This window comes from Pinus tabuliformis, chromosome J (assembly GCF_031772625.1).
Source record: "Pinus tabuliformis cultivar Carrire ecotype Pingquan chromosome J, CPIR1, whole genome shotgun sequence".
In the NCBI taxonomy this organism is placed as follows: domain Eukaryota; kingdom Viridiplantae; phylum Streptophyta; class Pinopsida; order Pinales; family Pinaceae; genus Pinus; species Pinus tabuliformis.
In genome coordinates, this window is record NC_142295.1 from 744,406,957 (window position 1) to 744,430,814 (window position 23,858).

Here is a 23,858-nt window from a genome sequence, read left to right on the forward strand (position 1 = left end):
TATTTGTTCCTTTTCCCAAAGCTTTTTCTTTCCTTATGTTCTTCCCACTCTAGAAAATTCATGGAGATTTTATGTGAAACATTTCTCATCACACCCAACCTTCTAACAAACTTTTGAAATGCCACTTTTGACATTCACGGTAGATTGTATTTGAAACCCTTTTTATCACTCCCCACCTAGCAATTTTTTTAAATGATGCTTCTAATTTAACTGTCTAGAGCTTGCTTGCTTTGTGCAACTAATGCCATAAGTTTAGGGAAATTTTACAAACTATAAGGCATTCACTACGGATGAAGTCCTTTGACTCTTGATGGCACATGTTGACATATTAATATTTGGCAAATTTCACCTTTCTAAAACCTACAATCCTAAAACTATAGTTTTGTTTTAGGATCAAACTGAACTATTTTCTTCTGAGGTCATGCTAAATGGTTCAAACTTCAGTTTCGTTTCAGTTTCACACAAATAACACACTTGGATTCTAAACTTATCTGCACACCTTTATGAAGTTTAATTCATTTACTGTTCAGAAGTTCCAATTCCATATTAAACAGTAAAATTATTGACTCAACTAAATGGTATAACAAATATATCTTTCGTTTACCCTGTTCTTTTAATATATCACGGGGATCCATTGATATCAATCATTTGAAAACTAATGAAGTATAGTTTTCTAAAATCTTCTTTAGTCAGTTTTTGAAGTGTTGGGGAAGCAAGAGGACCATTGTGTAGGTATTTTGCAGTGGCTTACAAATTTATTTTGATTATAAGCTCCTCAATAATCACACACAACAATACAAGTCTTGAGTGCAAAATAGGATGGCCAGTACCTCCATAAACTCTTCCCATTAGCCCAAACAAGACTCTTTGCCAAACTCCTCAAATCAGTTCTACAGGATTGCCAACTTCTGGGGCATTAGAAATTATCTTAAGAGCTAAAATGGATCGATCATCGTGGGGCTTAATATGTGCCAGATCCTTATCCTTGCAGCCTGCATTCACCACGATATAAATATGGTCATGCTTCACTTTAGTAACGATGGAACCATCAATGGCTCCTCCTTTCTCATTGGTGAAAATAGTGAGAGTTCCAGTTCCAGGAGAAAGCCCAACTACATCCACAACCACGAGCTTTTCAAGGAAAGGAACACAATCATTTCCCTTTAGGCTTAATACACACATATGAGACACATCAAAGAGGCTTCCATTAGTCCTATAGTTAATAGTGGAGTCCATTATGGAGTCCTTATATTGGATGGGCATACTCCACCTTGCAAAAAGTACCATTTTGCCCCCATTTTGAACATGAAAGTCATACAGGGCTGTTTTTTACAAGGAGGCCTCATCAGAGTAAGACCTTCGGGTGATGCTTGAACATATGGCCTTGTTTTCCACTTGAGATCTATAGTCAATACCAAAGTGACATACTATACCAATGGATTTGAAATCTCTAAATTGGATCATATGTATATATATAGAGCAAAAATTACAACTAATATAACAATACTCAGACTATACCTGAAAAGATCTTACAGATCAAAGATCAACTTCTAGTTTACAATTCGTTGCCTACTATTACATGTATGATGCATTGGCACATTGTAGAGTTTCCAGATTTTCTGCTATGCATGGATCATATTTATACTACTATATTTTGGGTTTAATAGGTTAAATCTCCAATGCATATCCACATTTCTATATCACGATTCATTGTAAGAGGTGGCTATGGCGGCTATGCATATTACAATATACTTCACCTATGGACTTCATGGTGTAAACCATTAACTCTATGATCAACTTTTCATTCAAACTTGTGTTCATCCAAATTCCACACTTTTGTTTTACCTATCTAACCCACCACTTCCTTACTTCCAATTGTCACTACATTAGAGATTTCCTTTCGGATACTACCTTCAAGTCTGTCTATGGCCGTATTGGAATTTTGATACAATCCTTCTAGTCTTTGGAAAGGTTATGCTTAGCCAAAATTACACCTATTAGCTTTTTTGAGACCAACTACACCTACCATGCGCATCTCATGAAACATGCCAAGTGCAATTTTCTGCTTGACCCTGAGACCCATACCCTCTTATTTGGTCCTTTTCCCAAAGAATTTTCTTTCCTTCTATTCTTCCCACTCTAGAAAATTCATGGATATTTTATGTGAAACATTTCTCATCACACCCAACCTACTAACAAATGTTTGAAATGTCACTTTTGACATTCACGGTAGATTGTATTTGAAACCCTTTTTATCACACCCGACCTAGCAACTTTTTAAATGATGCTTCTAATTTATCTGTTTAGAGCTTGCTTTATTTGTGCAACTAATGCCATAAGTTTAGTGAACTTTGAAAAACTAGAATGTATTTATTATGGATGAAGTCTCTTGATTCTCGATGGCACATGCTGGCATATTAATATTTGGAAATTTTCACCTTTCTAAAACCTACAATCCTAAAACTATAGTTTGGTTTTAGGATCAAATTGAACTATTTTATGCTGAGGCCGTGCTAAATGGTTCAAACTTTAGTTTTGTTTATGTTTCGAACAAATAACACACTTGGACTCTAAACTTATCCACACACCTTTATGAAGTTTAATTCATTTACTCTTCAGAATTTCCAATTCCATATTAAATAGTAAAATTATTGACTCAGCTAACTGGTATAACAGATATATATTTCGCTTACCCTGTTATGGTAATATAGCACGGGGATCCATTGATATCAATCATTTGAAAACTACTGAAATACAATTTTCTAAAATCTTCTTTAGTCCGTTTTTGAAGCATTGGGGCAACAAGAGGACCATTGTGTAGGTCTTTTGCAGTGGCTTACAAATTTATTTTGATTATAAGCTCCTCAATAATCACATACAACATTACAAGTCTTGAGTGCAAAGTAGGATGACCAGTACCTCCATAAACTCTTCCCATTAACCCAAACAAGACTCTTTCCCATACTCAAATCAGTGCTACAGGATTGTCACATTCCGTGCCATTAGAAATTATCTGGAGAGCTAAAAGAGATCGATAATCGTGTATATGCCAATCAACGTCACCTCCATGAGCCTTAAAAGCCTTCATATGGGGCTCAATATGTGCCAAATCCTTATCCCTACAACCTGCATTCACCACTATATAAATATGGTCATCCTTCACTTTAGTACCGATGGAATCATCAATGGCTCCTCCTTTCTCATTGGTGAAAATAGTGAGAGTTCCAGTTCCAGGAGAAAGCCCAGCTACATCCACAACCACGAGATTTTCAAGGAAAGGAATACAATATTTTCCCTTTAGGCTTAATCCACCCATATGAGATACATCAAAGACGCTTCCATTAGTCCTACAGTTAATATTGGAGTCCATTATGGAGTCCTTATACTCGATAGTCATACTCCAGCCTCCAAAAGGTACCCTTTTGCCCCCATTTTGAACACGAAAGTCATACAAGGCTGTTTTTGGCAAGGAGGCCTCATTAGAGTAAGACCTTCAGGCGATGCTTGAACACATGCCCTTGTTTTCCACCTTGTTAGGTCCCTACAATACTAGTGATTACCCCATTACTATTGTAGTTGTATCCCTTATTAATATTTTTGTGCCCCTATTATCCCCATATTGTTATTATTGTGCCCCATAGAATCCTTCTATTGTTATTTTTGTGCCTTTATATTATTATTGTTAGGTCGGCTGGGTTATATTCTGACTCCTTAGACTCCTATTAATAGAAAGGAGGTTTTGCCATTTGAATCATCAAGGAAGCATTCATTTGTGTAATGTAAGGGAGGTTGCCCCCTCGAAGAGGCTGAATTCTAAGGCGTTGATCTATCTTTTCTATATTTTTGTGAGCTGGTTTCATAACATTTGGTATCAGAGCTTTGGATTCTAGGGTTTCGCTGCTCCAAATAGGTCATCATGGAATTTCGCTATAACTTTTTTTTTTTTTTTTTTTTTTTTTTTTCTGCGACATTTTAGAAGCGAAAATAAAAAAACATTTGAGACGAAATCGCACTGGACCTTGGGTCCAAATTTCAGAGCTTTTCACGCTATATTTGCAGAGATATGATCTGAGGAAGTTGGTCTTTTTGCAGACTCCTGAATTACATTCCAAACAAGTGACTTGGGGAAAATCATCATAACTTTCTCTCTAAGCATCAGATTGAAATTTCATAAGAAGGTACAAAAAGAGGACAGACTGTAGCTTCTTGTGTATATTTTCTAGAGCCAAAGGTCAAAACAGGGACACGTGGCATGTCATACAAGTTCGCTCTACTGAACTAGTCTATAATCAGGTCACTGTGGGAGATTTGGTATAACTCTTCCTTGGAGAATCCAACTTGGATCAGATTGGTGGCATTGGAAAGAGGACACAGAGGGCTACTGTAGATCACAATTTCAGAATTGGATGATTTGAAATTACAGAGATACATCAGAGGCAATATCGAGCTCCTACAAAGTGAAAAACGTTGTGTAGATTTTTTTAAATTTTTGCTTAAGCTTGGTTTGAAAAATTATTTTGAAGGAATTCAAAGGGCATAGTAGAGCATTATTATTAGTAACTGATGCCTCGAGGAAAGAAAATGCAAACACCTAGTAAGAAACCTGAAAGCTCTAGCATGACACATGAAGAAGAGCAAGAAATACTACATGATATATCAAAATTACAAGACCAAGTGCAACAAATGTCACTCTCACAAAAGCTAACAGAAGCTAAGATAAATGGCATGGAATCTAAGATAAAGGACATGGAAGCTAAGATGAATGGCGTGGAAGCTAAGATGGACAATTTGAAGATAGATTAGTAAGTATTTCTACAAGAAATACTTACTAATGGTGAAAGGGTAGTAAATGAAACTCATGATGCGAACAAAAGAAATGTTAATCATGATTTCATAGACTCTAATGTTGGATCGAAGACCCACCATATTCAAAAAATCGATATGAGGAAGTTTGATGACAAGGATCCCGCAACATGGATATTACAAATGGAGAAATTTTTCGATCTCAATAATGTGCAAAACACACAAAAGGTACGTATCACAACTTTATATTTGGAACCAAATCAGTTTGTATGGTATCAATGGCTTTGCTCTCGTAAACAAATTATCACTTGGGAAATTTTTATGAAAGAATTGATAGCACATTATGAGGATACAAAAAGCAACACTTTTTTTAGCCAATTGACAAGTCTCAAACAAAAGGGTTCAATAATGGAGCACATTGAGGAGTTCAAAAAATTGAACATAGGGGTAAAAAATATTCCATAGGAGCATAGGATTGATGTGTTCATAGGGACTTTAAAGGATAATATCCAACATGATGTTCGCATTTGGGAACCTAATTCATTAGAGAAGGCATTCAGGTTAGCAAGAAAAATGGAAAGCAAAATTATGGCAACCAGGAAGCATACCACTCACAACTATAAATATGGAAGTGTTGTTGCCCCTAGTCTTCCACAACCTATAAGGTTGACACCACAACAATTGGAAGAAAAAAGAGCAAAAGGGCTTTGTTACAGTTGTGATAGCAAATACACTAAAGGTCATAAGTGTGCTGAGAAGAAATTATTCAACATAGATTGTGAAGAGGAAGTAGAAAAGGAGCAAGAAAGGTCAAAAGAAGAGGATATACTCTAGGAACAAACCCTAGATAAAGAAGAAATGAATCTGACCATATATTGTAATGCATTGGCGGGAATTACCACTCCTCAAACCATCAAGATAGAAGGACAAATCAAGAAGAAAAAGGTAATAGTGTTGATTGATTCAGGAAGTACCCACAATTTTATTCATTGTAAGGTAGCAAAAGAATTGAATTGCTTCCTATATCCAGCACCAGAGTGTCAAGTGATGGTTGCAAATGGAGGAACAATAAATTTCTCTAGAAAGTGCCATAATATCGAGCTATCTATGGGAGAATATGTATTGACTAGCCCAATGCTTTCCATTCCAATGGGAGGTGCTGATGTTGTACTAGGAGTCCAATGGCTACAATCCTTGGGTACAATAGCTTTTAATTTTCAAGAACTTTTCATGAAATTTTTTGCAGAAGGAAAGGAAGTTGAATTAAGGGGTATTACAAGGAAACCGGGAAAGATAATCAGCTCTAATGGTATGACAAAGCTTCTAAAAAAGGAACAAAGAGGTGTAATTACACAATTATGTTCACTAGATGTTTCCACATCGAAATCATCTATTTCTCCAGATCTCCAAAAAGTATTGGACAATCATTCCAAGGTATTTGAGACTCCCAAAGGTCTCCCACCTATTCGTGATCATGATCATGGTATTCATCTGATTCCAGGAATTGTTCCTCCAAACATCAGGCCGTACAGATATCCCTATGCCCAAAAGAGTGAAATTGAACGTATGGTGGTAGAAATGCTAGAGGTTGGTATAATTCAACCTAGTCAAAGTTATTTCTCTGCTCTAGTAGTATTGGTGCACAAGAAGGATGGATCATGGCGCATGTGTCTGGACTATAGGGAGCTCAACAAGCTCACTATTAAAGATAAGTTTCCCATTCCGGTCATTGATGAATTACTGGATGAATTGCATGGATCAATTTACTTCACCAAGTTGGATCTTCGTTCAAGATATCATCAAATCAGAATGAAGACTGAAGACATTCCAAAAACAATATTTAGAACTCATGAGGGTCATTATGAATTTTTGGTCATGCCTTTTGGCCTTACCAATGCACCTTCTACATTTCAAGGTTTGATGAATTCCATTTTCAAACCCTTCCTTAAAAAATTTGTGTTAGTATTTTTTGATGATATATTAATCTACATCAAGTCTTGGAAGGATCATGTTGAACATGTTGATAGGGTGCTACAACTATTGGAGGAGAAACAATTATATGCAAAAAGATCCAAATGTTTCTTTGGAGTACAAGAGGTGGAATATCTAGGTCATATTGTATCTCATGAAGGAGTTAAGGTAGACCCTAGCAAAATTAAAGCCATTAAGGAATGGAAAATCCACACATCCATAAAGCATCTGCGAGGATTTCTCGGGTTGACAAGGTATTATCACAAGTTTGTTAAGAATTATGGGAGAATAGTAGCACCTCTAACAACATTATTGAAGAAATATGCATTTTCATGGACTCCAGAAGCAACAAAGGCCTTCGAACATCTTAAAGAGGCAATGTGCCAAGCACTGGTCTTAGCTACACTGGACTTCACAAAAACCTTTATTGTGGAATGTGATGTTTCAGGAAATGGAATTGGTGCTATTTTAATGCAAGATGAAAGACCCATTGCTTTTGAAAGTCGTCCAATCAAGGGAAAGTTTTTACACAAAGCTATTTATGAGAAGGAAACATTGGCAATACTACATGCACTTAAGAAATGTCAACCCTACCTAATGGGAAGACACTTCAAGGTAACAACGGATCATGATAGCCTTAAATACTTTTTAGAACAAAGATTATCCTCTGAAGAGCAACAAAAGTGGGTCACAAAGATGTTGGGTTATGACTTTGAAATCATCTACAAAAAAGGGAAGAAAAATGTGGTGGCAGATGCACTCTCAAGAAAGGATGAGGATGTGGAAGCATTGTTGTGCGCCATTTCTATTATCCAACTAGATTGGATAAACGAAGCAAGGGAGGAATGGAAGAATGATGAAGAAGTGTGGGCACTTATTCAAAATTTACAACAATATTCCAGTACATCTGATACATTTAGCTGGAAAAATGATTCGTTATGGTACAAAGATCGCTTATACCTCTGTAAGATTTCCCAACTCAAACAAAAGATTCTTATGGAATTGCACACTTCTCCCTTAGGAGGGCACTCAGGATTTTTAAAAAATTACCACAGGGTTAAGAAGGAATTTTTTTGGGATGGCCTTAAATCGGATATTCAAAAGTTTGTGGCAGAATGTTTGGTTTGCCAACAAAATAAAGTTGAAACAATTAAGACCTCGGGTCTATTACAACCTTTATCCATTCCAAGCCAACGTTGGGAGGAGGTTTCAATGGATTTTATCACAGGTTTACCCAAGTCTGAGGGAAAGAGTGTCATCATGGTGGTAGTTGACATAATTACCAAGTATGCACACTTTTGTGCATTATCACATCCATTTAAAGCCAATATAGTTTCTACTGCATTTATGGAAACAATTCAAAAGCTACATGGAAATCCAAAGATTATTGTAAGTGACAGAGATCCCATTTTCACTGGAAATTTTTGGACAGAATTATTTTCTTGTCTCGGTACTCAATTAGCTCATAGCTCATCTTATCATCCTCAATCTGATGGGAAAAATGAGATAGTAAACAAATGTTTGGAAGGATATCTTCTTTGCTTTGTATATGATAAACAAACACAATGGGTCAAATGGTTGCCTCTAGTTGAATGGTGGTACAACACTTCCTTCCATACAGCAACAAAAATTACCCCATTTATGGCAGTTTATGGATATCAACCACCATCCATCACATCATATTTAAGAGAAAATTCTAAGGTTCAAGCAGTGGAACATCACATCGAGCATCAACAACAAGTCCTCCAAATCTTAAAGGATAGCCTCATGTTGGTGCAGAATAGAATGAAACAACAGGCAGATCAACATCGCATCGAAAGAAGTTTTGATGTAGGTGATTGGGTATTCCTACGGCTACAACCATATAAAAAAATGTCCCTGAAGCAAGCTAAGAAGGATAATAAATTATCACCAAAGTATTATGGTCCATACAAGGTGTTGCAAAAGATTGGTACTATGGCATACAAATTGGAGCTTCCTACAGCTTCTCGAGTGCACCCAGTTTTCCATGTTTCATGTTTAAAGAAGGTTATAGGTGACAAGCTCCCAGTTCAAACAATATTGCCAGAACTTGCTGAGGAAGGAAAAATTATACTGGAACCAGAAGCAGTCATAGAAACAAGAACTTGCCAGCTACAAAATAGATCAATTTCGGAGTATCTCATCAAGTGGAAGAACTTATCCGGTGAAGATTCCAAATGGGAGGATGCAAATTTTATACAGAAGCATCCAGAACTACTCATGCATTGAGGAAAACACTTTTTTGAAGGAGAGGGGCATGTTAGGTCCCTACAATACTAGTGATTACCCATTACTATTGTAGTTGTATCCCTTATTAATATTGTTGTGCCCCTATTGTCCCCATATTGTTATTACTGTGCCCCATAGAATCCCTCTATTGTTATTTTTGTGCCTTTATATTATTATTGTTAGGTCGGCTGGGTTATATTGTGACTCCTTAGACTCCTATATAGAAAGGAGGCTTTTTCATTTGAATAATCAAGGAATCATTCATTTGTGTAATGTAAAGGAGGTTGCCCCCTCGAAGAGGCTAAATTCTAAGGCGTTGATCTATCTTTTCTATCGTTTTGTGAGTTGGTTTCATAACACACCTAAGATCTATAGTCAGTATCAAAGTGACATACTATACCAATGGATTTGAAATATCTAAATTGGATCACACACACACACACACACACACACACACACACACACACACATATATATATAATTACAACTAATATAACAATACTCAGACTATACTTGAAAAGATCGTATAGATCAAAGACCAACTTCTAGTTTACAATTCACTGACCACTATTACATGTATGACACACTAGCCCATTGTAGAGTTGCATTCTTCATGTTGTTTATAAGATTTATTGCCATGCATGGATCATATTTATACTAATAAATCTGGGGTTTAATTAGTTCAGTCTCCAATGCATATCCACATTTCTAGATCTTGATTCCAATTATCACTACATCAAAGATTTCCTTTCAGATAGTAGCTTCAAGTTTGTCTATTGGAATTTCTATATTTGGTCTTTGGAAAGGTTATACTTAGCCAAAATTACACCTATTCACTTATTTCATACCAAGTACACCTACCATGTGCATCTCGTGAAACATGCCAAGTGCATTTTTCTCCTTGACCTTGAAACCCACACCCTCTTATTTGTTCATTTTCCCAAAGATTTTTCTTTCCTTCTGTTATTTCCTTGGCCTTCTACTATAACTTTGTGATACCCTAGAGAAAGAAAAGGGAGTATAGAATGTTTCTTGCTCATAATTCTCACCTTTAGCATCAACACATGTAGCTCCATGCCTTGGCCTTCTACTAGAACTTTGTGATTCCCTAGAGCAAGTAGAGGGAGTATGAGAGCCAATATAATGGTTCCTTCTCATAATGCAAGGATACCCTCAAAATATTCTTGCAATTGGCATATATATAGCACATCCCACTAACTTTTTCATTTGAAAAATAATTTGCATATAAATATTAAAGACAAGCATAAGCACATGCTTTGTTTTCCCAAGTAAAAATTTGAGCATATTGGCCCTTGCTAAACTCTAAACAAGAACTATTTCATTTCTTACAAATAGGAAATAGTATTCCATCTCTAATAGGCTACTGATCTCTAGGGATGTTGATGGCCTAAGACACTTTGTACCCTAGTGAGTGTTACCCACCATGTGGATAACCCCTAGGAGAAAGTTTTTCTCCCATTTTGATCAACTTACTCACCAGTAACGCTGATTGGAAGATATCTAGCCTTAAGGGTCCTCTAGCCATGCTTCGGTCATTTCTCATCACATCTAGCTTACTTATCAAAGGAAGGTGGGTCATCCATTTTAAGGTACATTACCCATTTTTCTAAACAAGTGCTTTCGTTTAATGTTTAAAGGTATTCTAGTATGAATCACAAGTATTCTAGTGTGAAGTTGAAAGAGCCATGTCATCTACTTGGGTTTAATTTTCCATATCTAATATAATTGAACCTTAGACATAAGGGTTTTGTAGAGCCACTTATTTCTATTAGCTGGCATGTATTTTGTAAAGGCCTTGACCTTGTTCCAATTCAACTCCTTCCAATAGGTTGTAGAGGATCAAAAGCTTAATTTCATGTATAGTAAGCTGGGGATGATCACCTTGACCTTCTCGATGACATGTCTATGAAAATTGGATACCTTGAATTGTTTTTTTCTTAGGGAAAGAGACGCATTCCCATGTATAAGCATCAAAAATGTCTTTGATATTGTTAATGCCTCTTCTAAAAAATGAAAGGACCAAGAACCATGTCGTCTTGACTTTTATTTCATAAAGTAGGATGGGGCCACCATAAAGAATGATCATTCAAAATAAACCAACTTCAAAGCCTTGGCCTTTCTAGTTCAACCTTCTAGGTAGCCTTCTAGGCCCTTGTAATGTACCAAAGCTTATTTGTGCCAATTAATTTCAACAATTCACTAAATTCTCTTTGACAACTTTCTTGGAATAGTTGGCATGCAAACTTGTCAGAGAATTTAGGAGAATACTACAACAAACAATTCCAAACTTCATCACATATTTCGTAAACAATTTAGAGAAATGTCAACGAAAAATGTAAGGGGCTAACTGAATTTTATTTGAAATGGGTCCTCAATTTTTACAATCAGCTTAGGAGCAGAACTTGAACTTGCTTTACTGACAAAGGTGAGAAATTACAACAGTGTGTTGATGTTACAAGCCTGGGAAATTCGTTTCCTCCTGGAATAATCTGCTACAACACTTAGGTTGATTGATATCCCACTGAAATGATCTTCAACCCACTGCCAAATTGAATTCGGTCTTGACAGAGGAAATGATTGCATATAAATGAGCTTGGCCTCTGAGAGAGTGCACTTGACCACTCTGAAACTGATATGAGGACATTTGAAATGTGCTTAGAATAATTTCAATTTCCCTTCTGGAATTTAAGCTTCAAACTTGGAACTCTCTTCTAGGAAATAGGTGTGCCTCCTAGAGGAGAGATTGGCTCTTTTTTCTAGGTGAATTTGTCCCTCTTTATTCAACCTCAATGGTGACAACAAATGATCATGAAATCAACCTTCCTTCCTTAATATTCAGAGATCTAGAATACCCTTGTTGATCCAATCTTCAAGCAGAATGAATAGCAAGGGAAAAGTTCAACTCGTCCTCAAAATTTTGCACAATTCCTTTGTACCAATCAAGCCTAGAAGAATTCGACCTTGACAATAGATAGATAAGCTACAGAACACAACCCTTCTGAGTGACTAAATCACTCCCCTGGAGAGATTAAATTCGACCTTCTAATGGATCACTGATTCTTTAGTGGATACACCTCTTCTATCAGCTTATAGGACCATAAATGGAATGGCACAAGAACCCAACTTGGTCATTGAAACAAATAAATAATTCAACACTAATTCTATGGGTATAATACAATACGATCTCCCTTCTTGCTAAATTATGATGAAGATGATGCTACTTATTCCCCTTTTAATATTGCTTCAATTTAAGGAATTTGGACAACTTGGCACATTGAGATAATAGGGATCTCATCCTCCTGAAGGGAATAATAGTATCTGGACAATTTTAGCCTCTTAATAAAGTGATCTGGGTAGCAACTCAGCCAACAATGGTTAACACAAAAGGAGTTTGGCCTCCTGAAAGGATATTGATCATTGAAGTATTCAACCTCCCGGAAGAAATCACCTCCTGCAAAATTAAACAACAAACCCTCCAATGCCCCTGCAACAAATAGGAAAGGAAATCTGGGCAATGTATGAATATCCAACTATGGTGGCAAAGAGTCCACCGAAATTAGATGACCTAGCTAGGGTGGCAATGGAATTCCATCGAAACTAGGCTAAAAGTCCACCAAAATTGGATGAGATAGCTAGGGTGGCAATGGAATTCCACTGAAACTAGAATGAGGATTTCCCTCGAAATACTCAATGTAGGAACTCGCTTAAGCTCGAACCAAATTACAAAAGATATCACCAAGAATAGAATGATGAAGAATGGCCTCCTCTTCTCCTTTTATAGGACTCCGTTGAACTTTCTCACCCTTCTATAACTTCTTTTTATTATCTCATTTTTATTTATTTTTCTTATTATTAATTATGCTGATAGGAATTATATTATGAGGTTGTTTTTGGTGACACTGTTGAGATTCATATTCCTCAACAGAATATTAACAGTGTCACCCAGATGGGCACCCCATTAAACTCTCTGCAAGACGACGAGCTAAGCACTTCGAGTAGAGCAGTACGTCACCCCGTTAAACTCTCTCCAGGAGGACGAGCTGAGCACTTCGAGTATAGTAGTACTTCGAATACAATAGTAAGAGGCATGGTGGTATTGCAGGAGGCGTCTTTGCAAACCTCTGCTTCAACACTTTGAGTATAATAGGAACAAGCATGGTGGTATTTCAGGTGGCATCTTTGCAAACGTCTGCCTTATCACTTCGAGTACAACAATAAGAGTCCTGGAAAGAGTCGTGGTGGTATTACAGGAGGCGTCTTTGCAAACGCTTGCCTCAATAGTTCAAGTATAGCAGTAAGAGGCGTGGTGGTGTTGCAGGAGGTGTCTTTGCAAAAACCTATCTCATCTGATTTCATACATCTGCCATTCCTGTATTTTTTTTCTCTTTTTTTGAGGGTTTCTTTTCCTTCGTCACCAGTGAAAATGAGAGAGTGCATCTCGATCCACATTCACTAGGTAGGTATCTAGGTCATAAATGCTTTCTCAGAACTTTACTTCCTCGAGCATGACATTCAACATGATGGCCAGAGGCGGTTAGTCCATGTCACGAAACACATGGGTAGTGTTGGTTTATCCAATGTCCATCAAAATGTTTGTTGAACACAATTGTCACATCACAATCATTAAGATTTCTTTGCAATATTACTTTAGAGTTCACTATCTAAGGGTTAAAAATACGTTTTCAAAATTTTATTGTTCAGATAATATATGTGTCACTGTGTGTAATTAGATCAATGGAGCTACAACAAGGTTGACTATCATCAAGGTTTTACTGCTATGACAATACTGTCACATATATTCATATAAGGTCATTGTACTTTGTGTTATCTCTTGAACATTGTTATAGAAGGTTCAGTCTTACTGCTACAACTACCTAAGGTCCATTTATATATACCAAAACACATAAATACTCTTATATCATAACTGAATATTAGACATTTTTAAGAACTTCAAACACTATTGATCTTATCAATTTACCTCTGGAGTTTGGACCTGTCATTTGGTTCCAATTTATTTTCTAGTGTAGACAAAGATGTAACAACAATGTTTAATGCATGTACATTACATTAGATCAAAAGACTGCAAGGTATTTCTAACAGGTCTAAGATTGTGTTTTGAGTGTTACAGGTGTCAAATATTTTTCTTCTCAAATGTTGATGCCCTCACAAATCTGCAACTATCTCCTTGTAGAAATTTCCTTCGCTACTATTGAATAGAGTTTATTTTCTAATCGCAGGTGAGTTCTCTTAAGGCTACCTGTTAGGTCCCTATAATACTAGTGATTCCCCCATTGTTATTGTCATTGTAGCCCTTATTGTTATTATTGTGTCCCTATTGTCCCCATATTGTTATTATTGTGCCCCATAGAAACCCACTATTGTTATTGTTGTGCCCTTATGTTATTACTGTTATGTCGGCTTGATTATATTGTGACCCCTTAGACTCCTATATATAGAAGGGAGGTTTAGTCATTTTTATCATCCAAGAATTATTCATTTGTGTAATTTAAAGTATGTTCCCCCTCGAAGAGGCTGAATTCTAAGGTGTTGATCTATCTTTTCTATCTTTTTGGGAGCTGGTTTCATAACATTTGGTATCAGAGCTTTGGATTCTAGGGTTTCGCTGCTCCAAACAGGTCAGCGTGGCATTTTCATTATAACTTTTTTCTGCGATGTTTCAAAGGCCAAAGAAAAAAACCCATTTGAACCGAAATCATTCTAAACTTTGGGTCCAAATTTTAGAGCTTGTCTCACTATATTTTAGGAGATTTGATCTGAGGAAGTTAGGGTTTTTGCAGACTTCCGAATTACATTCCAAACAAGTGACCAGGGGGAAATCATCATAACTTTTGTTTTGAGCATCAGATTGAAATTTCATAAGAAGTTTCGAAAAGAGGATGGCCTGTAGTGTTCTGTATATAAGTTTCAGGAACTAAGGTTGAAACAATGACACGTGGCACTTCGTACAAGTTCGCTCTACTGAACTAGTCTATAATCAAGTCACCGTGGGAGATTTGGTATAACTCTTTCGTGGAGAATCCAAGCTTGATCAGACTTGCGGGGTTAGAAAGAGGGCTCAAAGGAATACTACAGGATGTGATTTTAGATATTTGAAATCTACAATTACAGAGATACAACAGATTCAATATCGAGCTCTTACAAAGTAAAGAAAAAGCTGTGTAGTTTTTTTTTTTTTTAATTTTGCATAAGACTGGTTTGAAAAATTAGTTTGAAGGAATTCAAAGGGAATAATGAAGAATTATTAGCATTAATTGATGCCCCAAAGAAAGAAAATGGAAACACCTATTAAGCAACTTGAAAGTTCTAGCATGACTCACGAAGAATAGGAAGAAATGCAACATGATATATCAAAATTACAAGAACAAGTACAACAAATTTCACTCTCACAAAGGTAACTGAAGCTAAGATGAATGGTGTGGAAGCTAATACGAATGGCATGCAAGTTAAGATGGATGGCGTGGAAGTTAAGATGAATGGCATGGATGCTAAGATGGAAGAATTGAAGTAAATTTGAATAAGTTGCTACAAGAAATGGTTACTAATGGTGAAAGGGTAGTAAAGAAAATTCATGATGAAAACAAAAGAAATGTTAATCATAATTTCATAGACTCTAATGTTGGATTGAAGACCCATCATGTTCCAAAAATTGATATGAGGAAGTTTGATGGCAAGGATCCCAGAACATGGATACTACAGATGGAGCAATTTTTCGATCTCCATAATGTGCAAAACACATAAAAGGTACGTATTGCAACTTTATATTTGGAGCCAAATCAATTTTTATGGTATCGATGGCTTTGCTCTCGTAAGCAAATTGTCACTTAGGCAATTTTTACAGAAGAAATGATAGCACATTATGAGGATACAAAGAGCAACACCTTTTTTAGCCAATTGATAAATCTCAAACAAAAGGGTTCAATGATGGAGCACAGTGAGGACTTCCAAAAATTGAACATAAGGGTAAAAGATATTCTAGAGGAGCATAGGATTGATGTGTTCATAGGGACTTTAAAAGATAATATCCAACATGAGGTTTGCCTTTGGGAACCTGATTCATTGGAGATGGCATTCAGGGTAGCAAGAAAAATGGAAAGCAAAAATTATGGAAACCAGGAAGGCTACCACTCACAACTATAAAGATGGAAGTGTTGCTACCCCTAGCCTTCCACAACCTACAAGGTTGACACCACAACAATTGGAAGAAAAAAGAGCAAAAGGGCTTTGTTATAGTTGTGATAGCAAATACACTAAAGGTCATAAGTGTGTTGAGAACAAATTATTCTACATAGATTGTGAAGAGGAGGAAGAAAAGGAACAAGAAATGTCAAAAGAAGAATATATACTCCAGGAACAAACCCTAGATAAAGAAGAAATGAATCCGACCATATCTTGTAATGCATTGGTTGGAATTACCACTCCTCAAACTATTAAGATAGAAGGACATATCAAGAAGAAAAAGGTAATAGTGTTGATTGATTCAGGAAGTACCCATAATTTTATTCACTGTAATATAGCCAAGGAATTGAATTTCTTCCTATATCTAGCACCAGAGTGTCAAGTGATGGTGGCAAGTGGAGGAACCATAAATTGCTCTGGAAAGTGCCATAATATCAAGTTATCCATGAAATAATATGTATTTAATAGCCCAATTCTTTCCATTCCAATGGGTGGTGCTGATGTTGTACTAGGAGTCCAATGGCTACAATCCTTGGGTACAATAGCTTTTAATTTTCAAGAACTTTTCATGAAATTTTATGCGGAAGGAAAGGAAGTTGAATTAAGGGGTATTGTAGGGAAACTAGGAAAGATAATCAGCTCTAACGGTATGACAAAGCTTCTAAACAAGGAACAATGAGGTGTAATTTCACAATTATGTTCACTAGAGGTTCCCACATCGAAATCATCTATTTCTCCAGATCTCCAAAAAGTATTGGACAATCATTCCAAGGTATTTGAGACTCCCAAAGGCCTCCCACCTATTCATGATCATGATCATGCTATACATTTGATTCCAGGAAGTGTTCCTCCAATCATCAGGTTGTACAGATATCCCTATGCCCAAAAGAGTGAAATTGAACGTATGGTTGCAGAAATGTTAGAGGCTGGTATAATTCAACCTAGTCAAAGTTATTTCTCTTCTCCAGTAGTATTGATGCACAAGAAGGATAGATCATGGTGCACAAGAAGGATAGATCATGGTGCATGTGTTCGAATTATAGGGAGCTCAACAAGCTCACTATTAAAGATAAATTTCCCATTCCTATCATTGATGAATTATTGGATGAATTGCATGGATCAATTTACTTCACCAAGTTGGATCTTCGTTCAGGATATCATTAAATTAGAATGAAGAATGAAGACATTCTGAAAACAACATTTAGAACTCATGAGGTTCATTATGAATTTTTGGTCATGCCTTTTGGCCTTACTAATGCACCTTCTACATTTCAAGGTTTGATGAATTCCATTTTCAAACCCTTCCTTAGAAAATTTGTGTTAGTATTTTTTGATGATATACTAATCTACAACAAGTCTTGGAAGGATCATGTTCAACATGTTGACACAGTGCTCAAACTATTGGAGGAGAAATAATTATATGCAAAAAGCTCCAAATGTTTCTTTGGAGTACAAGAGGTGGAATATTTGGGTCATATTGTATCTCATGAACGTGTTAAGGTAGACCCTAGCAAAATTAAAGCCATTAAGGAATGGAAAATCCCCACATCCATAAAGTATCTGCAAGGATTTATTGGGTTGATAGGGTATTATCGCAAGTTTGTTAAGAATTATGGGAGAATAGCAACACCTCTAACAACATTATTGAAGAAAGATGCATTTTCATGGACTCCAGAAGCAACAAAGGCCTTCGAACATCTTAAAGAGGCAATGTGCCAAGCATAGGTCTTAGCTATGTTGGACTTCACAAAAACCTTTATTGTGGAATGTGATGCTTTAGGAATTGGAATTGGTGCTGTTTAATGCAAGATGAAAGACCCATTGCTTTCGAAATTCGTCCAATCAAAGGAAAGTATATACACAAAGATATTTATGAGAAGGAAATGTTGGCAATACTACATGCACTTAAGAAATGGCGACCGTACCTAACGGGAAGACACTTCAAGCTTAAAAAAGGATCATGATAGTCTTAAAAGCTTTTTAGAACAAATATTATCCTCTGAAGAGCAAAAAAAATGGGTCACAAATATGTTTGGTTATGACTTTGAAATTATCTACAAAAAAGGGAAGCAAAATGTTGTGGCATATGCACTCTCAAGAAAGAATGAGGATGTGGAAGCATTGCTGTGTGCCATTTCTATTATCCAACCAGATTGGATAAACGAAGCAAGGGATGAATGGAAGAATGATGAATAAGTGTGGGCACTCATTCAAAAGTTACAACAAGATCCCAGCACATCTGATACATTTAGCTGGAAAAATGATTCGTTATGTTACACAGATCGCTTATATCTATGTAAGAATTCCCAACTCAAACAAAATATTCTTATGGAATTGCACACTTCTCCCTTAGGAGGGCACTCAGGATTTTTAAAAATTTACCATAGGGTTAAGAAGGATTTTTTTTGGACGGCCTTAAATCGGATATTCAAAAGTTTTTGTCAGAATGTTTGGTTTGCCAACAAAATAAAGTTGAAACAATTAAGACCCCAGGTCTATTACAACCTTTATCCATTCCAAGCCAATGTTGGGAGGAGGTTTCAATGGATTTTATCACAGGTTTACCCAAGTCTGAAGGAAAGAGTGTCATCATGGTGGTAGTTGATAAACTTACCAAGTGTGCATACTTTTGTGCATTATTGCATCCATTTAAAGCTAATATAGTTTCTACTGCATTTATGAAAAAAATTCAGAAGCTACATGGAAACCCAAAGATTATTGTAAGCGACAGAGATCCCATTTTCACTGGAAATTTTTGGACATAATTATTTTCTTGTCTCGATACTCAGTTAGCTCATAGCTCATCTTATCATCCTCAATCTGATGGGTAAAATGAGATAGTAAACAAATGTTTGGAAGGATATCTTCGTTGCTTTGTATCTGATAAAAAAACACATGGGTCAAATGGTTGCCTCTGGCTGAATGGTGGTATAACATTTCTTTCCATACTGCAGCAAAAATGAACCATCCATCACATCATATTTAAGAGAAAATTCTAAGGTTCAAGCAGTGGAACATCACATCAAGCATCAACAACAAGTTCTCCAACTCTTAAAGGACAACCTCACGTTGGCGCAAAATAGAATGAAACAACACGCAGATCAACATCGCAGCGAAAGAAGTTTTGATGTAGGTGACTAGGTATTCCTATGGCTACAACCATATAAACAAATGTCCCTCAAGCAAGCTAAGAAGGATAATAAATTATCACCAAAGTATTATGGTCTATACAAGGTGTTGCAAAAGATTGATACTATGGCATACAAATTAGAGCTTCCTGCAGCTTCTCGAGTGCACCTAGTTTTCCATGTTTCATGTTTAAAGAAGGTTATAGGTGACAAGATCCTAGTGCAAAAAATATTTCAAGAACTTGACGAGGAAGGAAAAATCATATTGTAACCAGAAGCAGTCACAAAAAAAGAACTCGATAGCTACGAAATCGATCAATTTTGGAGTATCTCATCAAGTGGAAGAACTTATCTGCTGAAGATTCCACATGGGAGGATGAGAATTTTATATAGAAGCATCCAGAACTACTCAAGTTTTGAGGACAACACTTTTCAGAAGGAGAGGGGCATGTTAGGTCCCTATAATACTAGTGATTCCCCCATTACTATTTTCATTGTAGCCCTTATTGTTATTATTGTGCCCCATAGAAACCCACTATTGTTATTGTTTTGCCCTTATGTTATTACTTTTATGTCAGCTTGATTATATTGCGACCCCTTAGACTCCTATATATAGAAGGGAGGTTTAGTCATTTTTATCATCCAATAATTATTCATTTGTGTAATGTAAAGGAGGTTTCCCCCTCGAAGAGGCTAAATTCGAAGGCATTGATCTATATTTTATATCATTTTGTGAGCTTGTTTCATAATACTACCGTAGAAAAATAACCTTATAAACTTATAAAATATGCCCAACGCATTCCTAAGGATGCCCTAATCAGAAGTGTTTAATAGGTCAATATAACTCTTTAGTTTTTTTAGCAGACCGGATCAGGATGTAGCACAAGCTTCAACCAACCCGTGAACATTAGATATCAAGATAATTTTTCAACTAATTTCAGATGTACAAGGGTTGGGAAAGGATCAAATTTGGTCTTGTACATTCACAGGATTGATGACCTTGTAGGAATAGGTATTACACCTTCAACCTATTAAAAGGAGTCTACACAACGAGTCAAAAATACCTGCAAGAAAAAATGTCCAACATATCCCTCAATAAAAACAAACAAAAGAATTCCCAGCCGCAAACCCATAGATCTAGATCAGATTTGTAAGAGACTTAGTTTACAACAGAGGATTTAACCCAACAAATCACCAGACCCAAAACAAAACAATAGAACTAAAAACCCTTTATAGATATTCGCTATACCTTTCTTCGTTATCTTCCTCAGGAATACATATTATATCAAAGATAAAATTTATTAATTGATTTCTCTGTTACCTTAACACTTTCTTATGATTTTCTATTAATTCATCCTTATTATTACATGTTTTGATCATCAAAAGGGTAAGTTCCAAATAAGGATCACAATGCAAACAATAAAAGACACCATAGATATAGGCTCCATGCTAGAGAAAAACCCAGAGAACTCTATTATTATAGAATCAATTCAAGAAGACTTCCAAGACCACAATCCCTAGACAACACACCAAGATCAGGCCAACCACCCTAGATGATGTAATACTTGTTATTTCTTCTAGAAAATATTCAAATATGATCTTCCACTGAAACTTCAGATCTGATCTTCCACAAAAACTCCATATCTGGTCTTCCACGGAAACTCGGCTGCCAAAGAAAGATAGTCTAAGACAAAAATTAGAGAGATACTCCGCTGCATTATTTTTAGACTTTCACACTTCTTATCTCACCTCAGATTGTTCTAGAAGATCGATGCTCAAGTGTGTGTATTTGGAGGATGAATGTTCCTTCTTTTCATAGTCTTTCTTGTGGGTGCATGGGCCTCATTTAAGCCGACATTAGGGGTTGGCTGACCTGACTCTTGTTAGATTCTAGATAATTCTTTGCATTAATAATAATTTTCTTTTCTTGATACACGAGCCCTTAAAGGGTCTTTACATCATGCCTTTGACTTGACTCAAGACTCAACTCCTTGAGCACTCAATGGGTGCTGTAACCTAGGACAAATAATCATGGGCAAGAAACCCATTTACAAATAAATATTTTAATTTTTACAAAATATTTTTCTTTCTCCTTTTTCTTTTGAGTACAATAATTACACCATGTCATGATACAAATACAATTATGAATACTGAAACTAGTTACAACTTATATCGGTTGAGGAAGCATGTCGGTTGTTGTAAGAAAGTCACCAAAACTTCAGCGTTCCTCTTTGAACCTATACCCACTTCTTTCATGTCACATTCCATCATGGCATGAAGGTATGGCCTCCAGAGTTTATATCCCAAAGCATCATAGCCCATAACAATTTCCTCATCCAAGTTTGTTGGACCAAACTGTGTATTCACATCTTTTGCAATGTAGCAAAAATTTGGTAATCTTTTAATGCAATCATGCATAGTTACATCAGTTCTGATTCTAGCCTTAACCATGCAACTTGGCAAGTCAAATTCACTTAAAAGTGTTGGTGATCTCGTGATACTTGCATAAAATGTCAATCTTGTTGGAAAAAACTAGTTTTTCTCTTGCTTTTTCCAAATATTAGGGACATAACAGTGTCAATTTGCAAATATAGTTACCAAGAAAACTATCCTTGCTAACAATAAAGGGTAGTAGCCACATAATTACCAATTAGAGCACATGTATTAATGGCCTCATCTAGGTGGTCTATTGTAGTGTGTCCTGAAGAAACATAGCCACCACCTTCAAGCAGTGCCATAGCAGCACCAACAACGTGGAGAGGGTTATGAACAAGGGTGGTATCTTCCTATAAAACTCGTAAATCAATTGTACATAAAATCGATGGAGATTCTCTAGGAGGAAAGGCTAATATTTCTATTGGATCTTGAGTATTCAAGATAAATGTGTAGAAGCAGAAATCATTTCTGAAAATGTCAATCAGGTGCACTGAATTAAGAATCCCATGACCCTTTGGATTACTGTTGTCTTGAGATACTTCAAGTAGTAAGGTTCCTTTAAGAAAACCATGGTCTTCCAATGTTACTGATTCTGCCAAACACATACTCCTAAGAGGATTAACAACTTTATAAAAATATGAAAAGATTCCTGTATCACAAAGTTACAACAATATTGATAGAACTTGGGAATTTAACAAAGACACTAAAGCAGTAACATATGATGAGCTCATAAAGTCTAAGGGTACTTCAAATTTCAGTACTGATAATGCAAAATAAATTACACTTCCATTTTTGCAGAGTTCCCTGATGAGACTATAAAGAGTTGGTGAATGAAAATTTGAGGAACCAAGTAAAGGATTCTCAAAATTCAACGTGTCACTACTGTGAAAGCCTCTGGAACCATCAACATACTTCCATTCTCTAAGCACTTCCTTAGTGTTAATTTTTGCTGAATTTGTGCCCTTAAGGGGGATCACCATTGTCACTTCCCTCCCACAAAATTCATCATGTGCAGTCAACACACTTGAGTTCCTTCCAATCACCCAAAATATAGTGGCGTCATCATAATTCATCTTGATTTAACAACTGGCCAAATAATAATATTTGAATTTTCTTGAACCTTGTTCGTAAAATGTTAGTTTAAGGGTGTTTGTGTTTTCATGCAAAACTACATTGAATGTATTACCCCATGTTGGCCATATTTTACTCATTATATTTCCGCATTCCACCTCTATAGATGTATTTAACATTTTCACACTTCCACTCCCATTTGAATAATTGCCTTCATGTGGATTTTATCATCTCTCTAAAGTAGCTCCCTTTGTATTTGGCCTAACAACATTACTGGTCGAAGCTACTATAGCTGAAAGTATCCCAACATTAACACTTATCTTCAAGTTTACAGATGACAGAGAAATGTATTTATGTTGGGGTTCAACCAAGGTTCTTCTCAAAGTCTTAGTGAAGAGTTTTTCCAGCCATGATGAAACACCAGGTATCTCGGTTGCAAGGAATGCCAGGCTTCCATTTCCAACAACAAACCTGACTTCTGGAGTTGATTCAAATGAAAATAGAACAACTTTCCCATCAAGGATTGGGATAAATCAAAGCTGGTAATATAATGATCTTGACAATCCTAGGCCTGAGAGCTTGATTGATGTGACTAGTGATCCAAAACATGAAACCCCTTTCTAGATTGATCACATGGGTTTCTTCCATTTGTACTCCATTCAACGAACCCCAATTTAAGAGGGGAATCATAAGCTAATTGCAACAAATTCAACCTTTCTTGTAAAATGACCAATGAATGTGGCATCCCTCACAAGTTGAAGGTTTTGACAAGCCCCAGTGTACAGGTGCTTCCAACATTGTAACCAGCCCTACTTGGACCTTGCTGCTTGGATTTGTCATAAGAGCCAGGGGTTTTCTGTCCTCAAATGTCTGCCTTTGAGGAGCTACATTACGTAGGTCGGGCCCAACAGAGACCATGATATATTTCCTCCTATTAGGAAATTTGTGGTCCATCTGTAGTATATCACACTTTTTCCAGTG

The 23,858-nt window shown here is 36.4% G+C and overlaps 1 protein-coding gene and 1 pseudogene across 1 annotated transcript; both read right to left on the minus strand.

Annotated features, from left to right (window-relative positions):
- Positions 1–600: 600 nt before the first annotated feature.
- On the minus strand, positions 601–1,263 carry LOC149228856 (aminomethyltransferase, mitochondrial pseudogene; annotated as a pseudogene).
- A 1,426-nt stretch (positions 1,264–2,689) lies between these two features.
- On the minus strand, positions 2,690–3,397 carry LOC149228857 (aminomethyltransferase, mitochondrial-like). Its single transcript, XM_089375742.1, has 2 exons — positions 3,014–3,397; positions 2,690–2,812 (listed from the first exon to the last, which is right to left on the minus strand). Exons 1-2 carry the CDS (start codon positions 3,395–3,397, stop codon positions 2,690–2,692), a joined length of 507 nt encoding a protein of 168 aa, XP_089231868.1.
- Positions 3,398–23,858: the final 20,461 nt, after the last annotated feature.

Bases quoted from the DNA above. Each gene is read 5' to 3' on its own strand.
- LOC149228857 (XM_089375742.1), bottom strand. From the start codon at position 3,397: ATGACTATCGAGTATAAGGACTCCATAATGGACTCCAATATTAACTGT. The intron at 2,813-3,013 runs ATAATTTCTAAT...GACCTACACAAT, and splicing joins GATCTCTTTTAGCTCTCCAG to GGTCCTCTTGTTGCCCCAAT.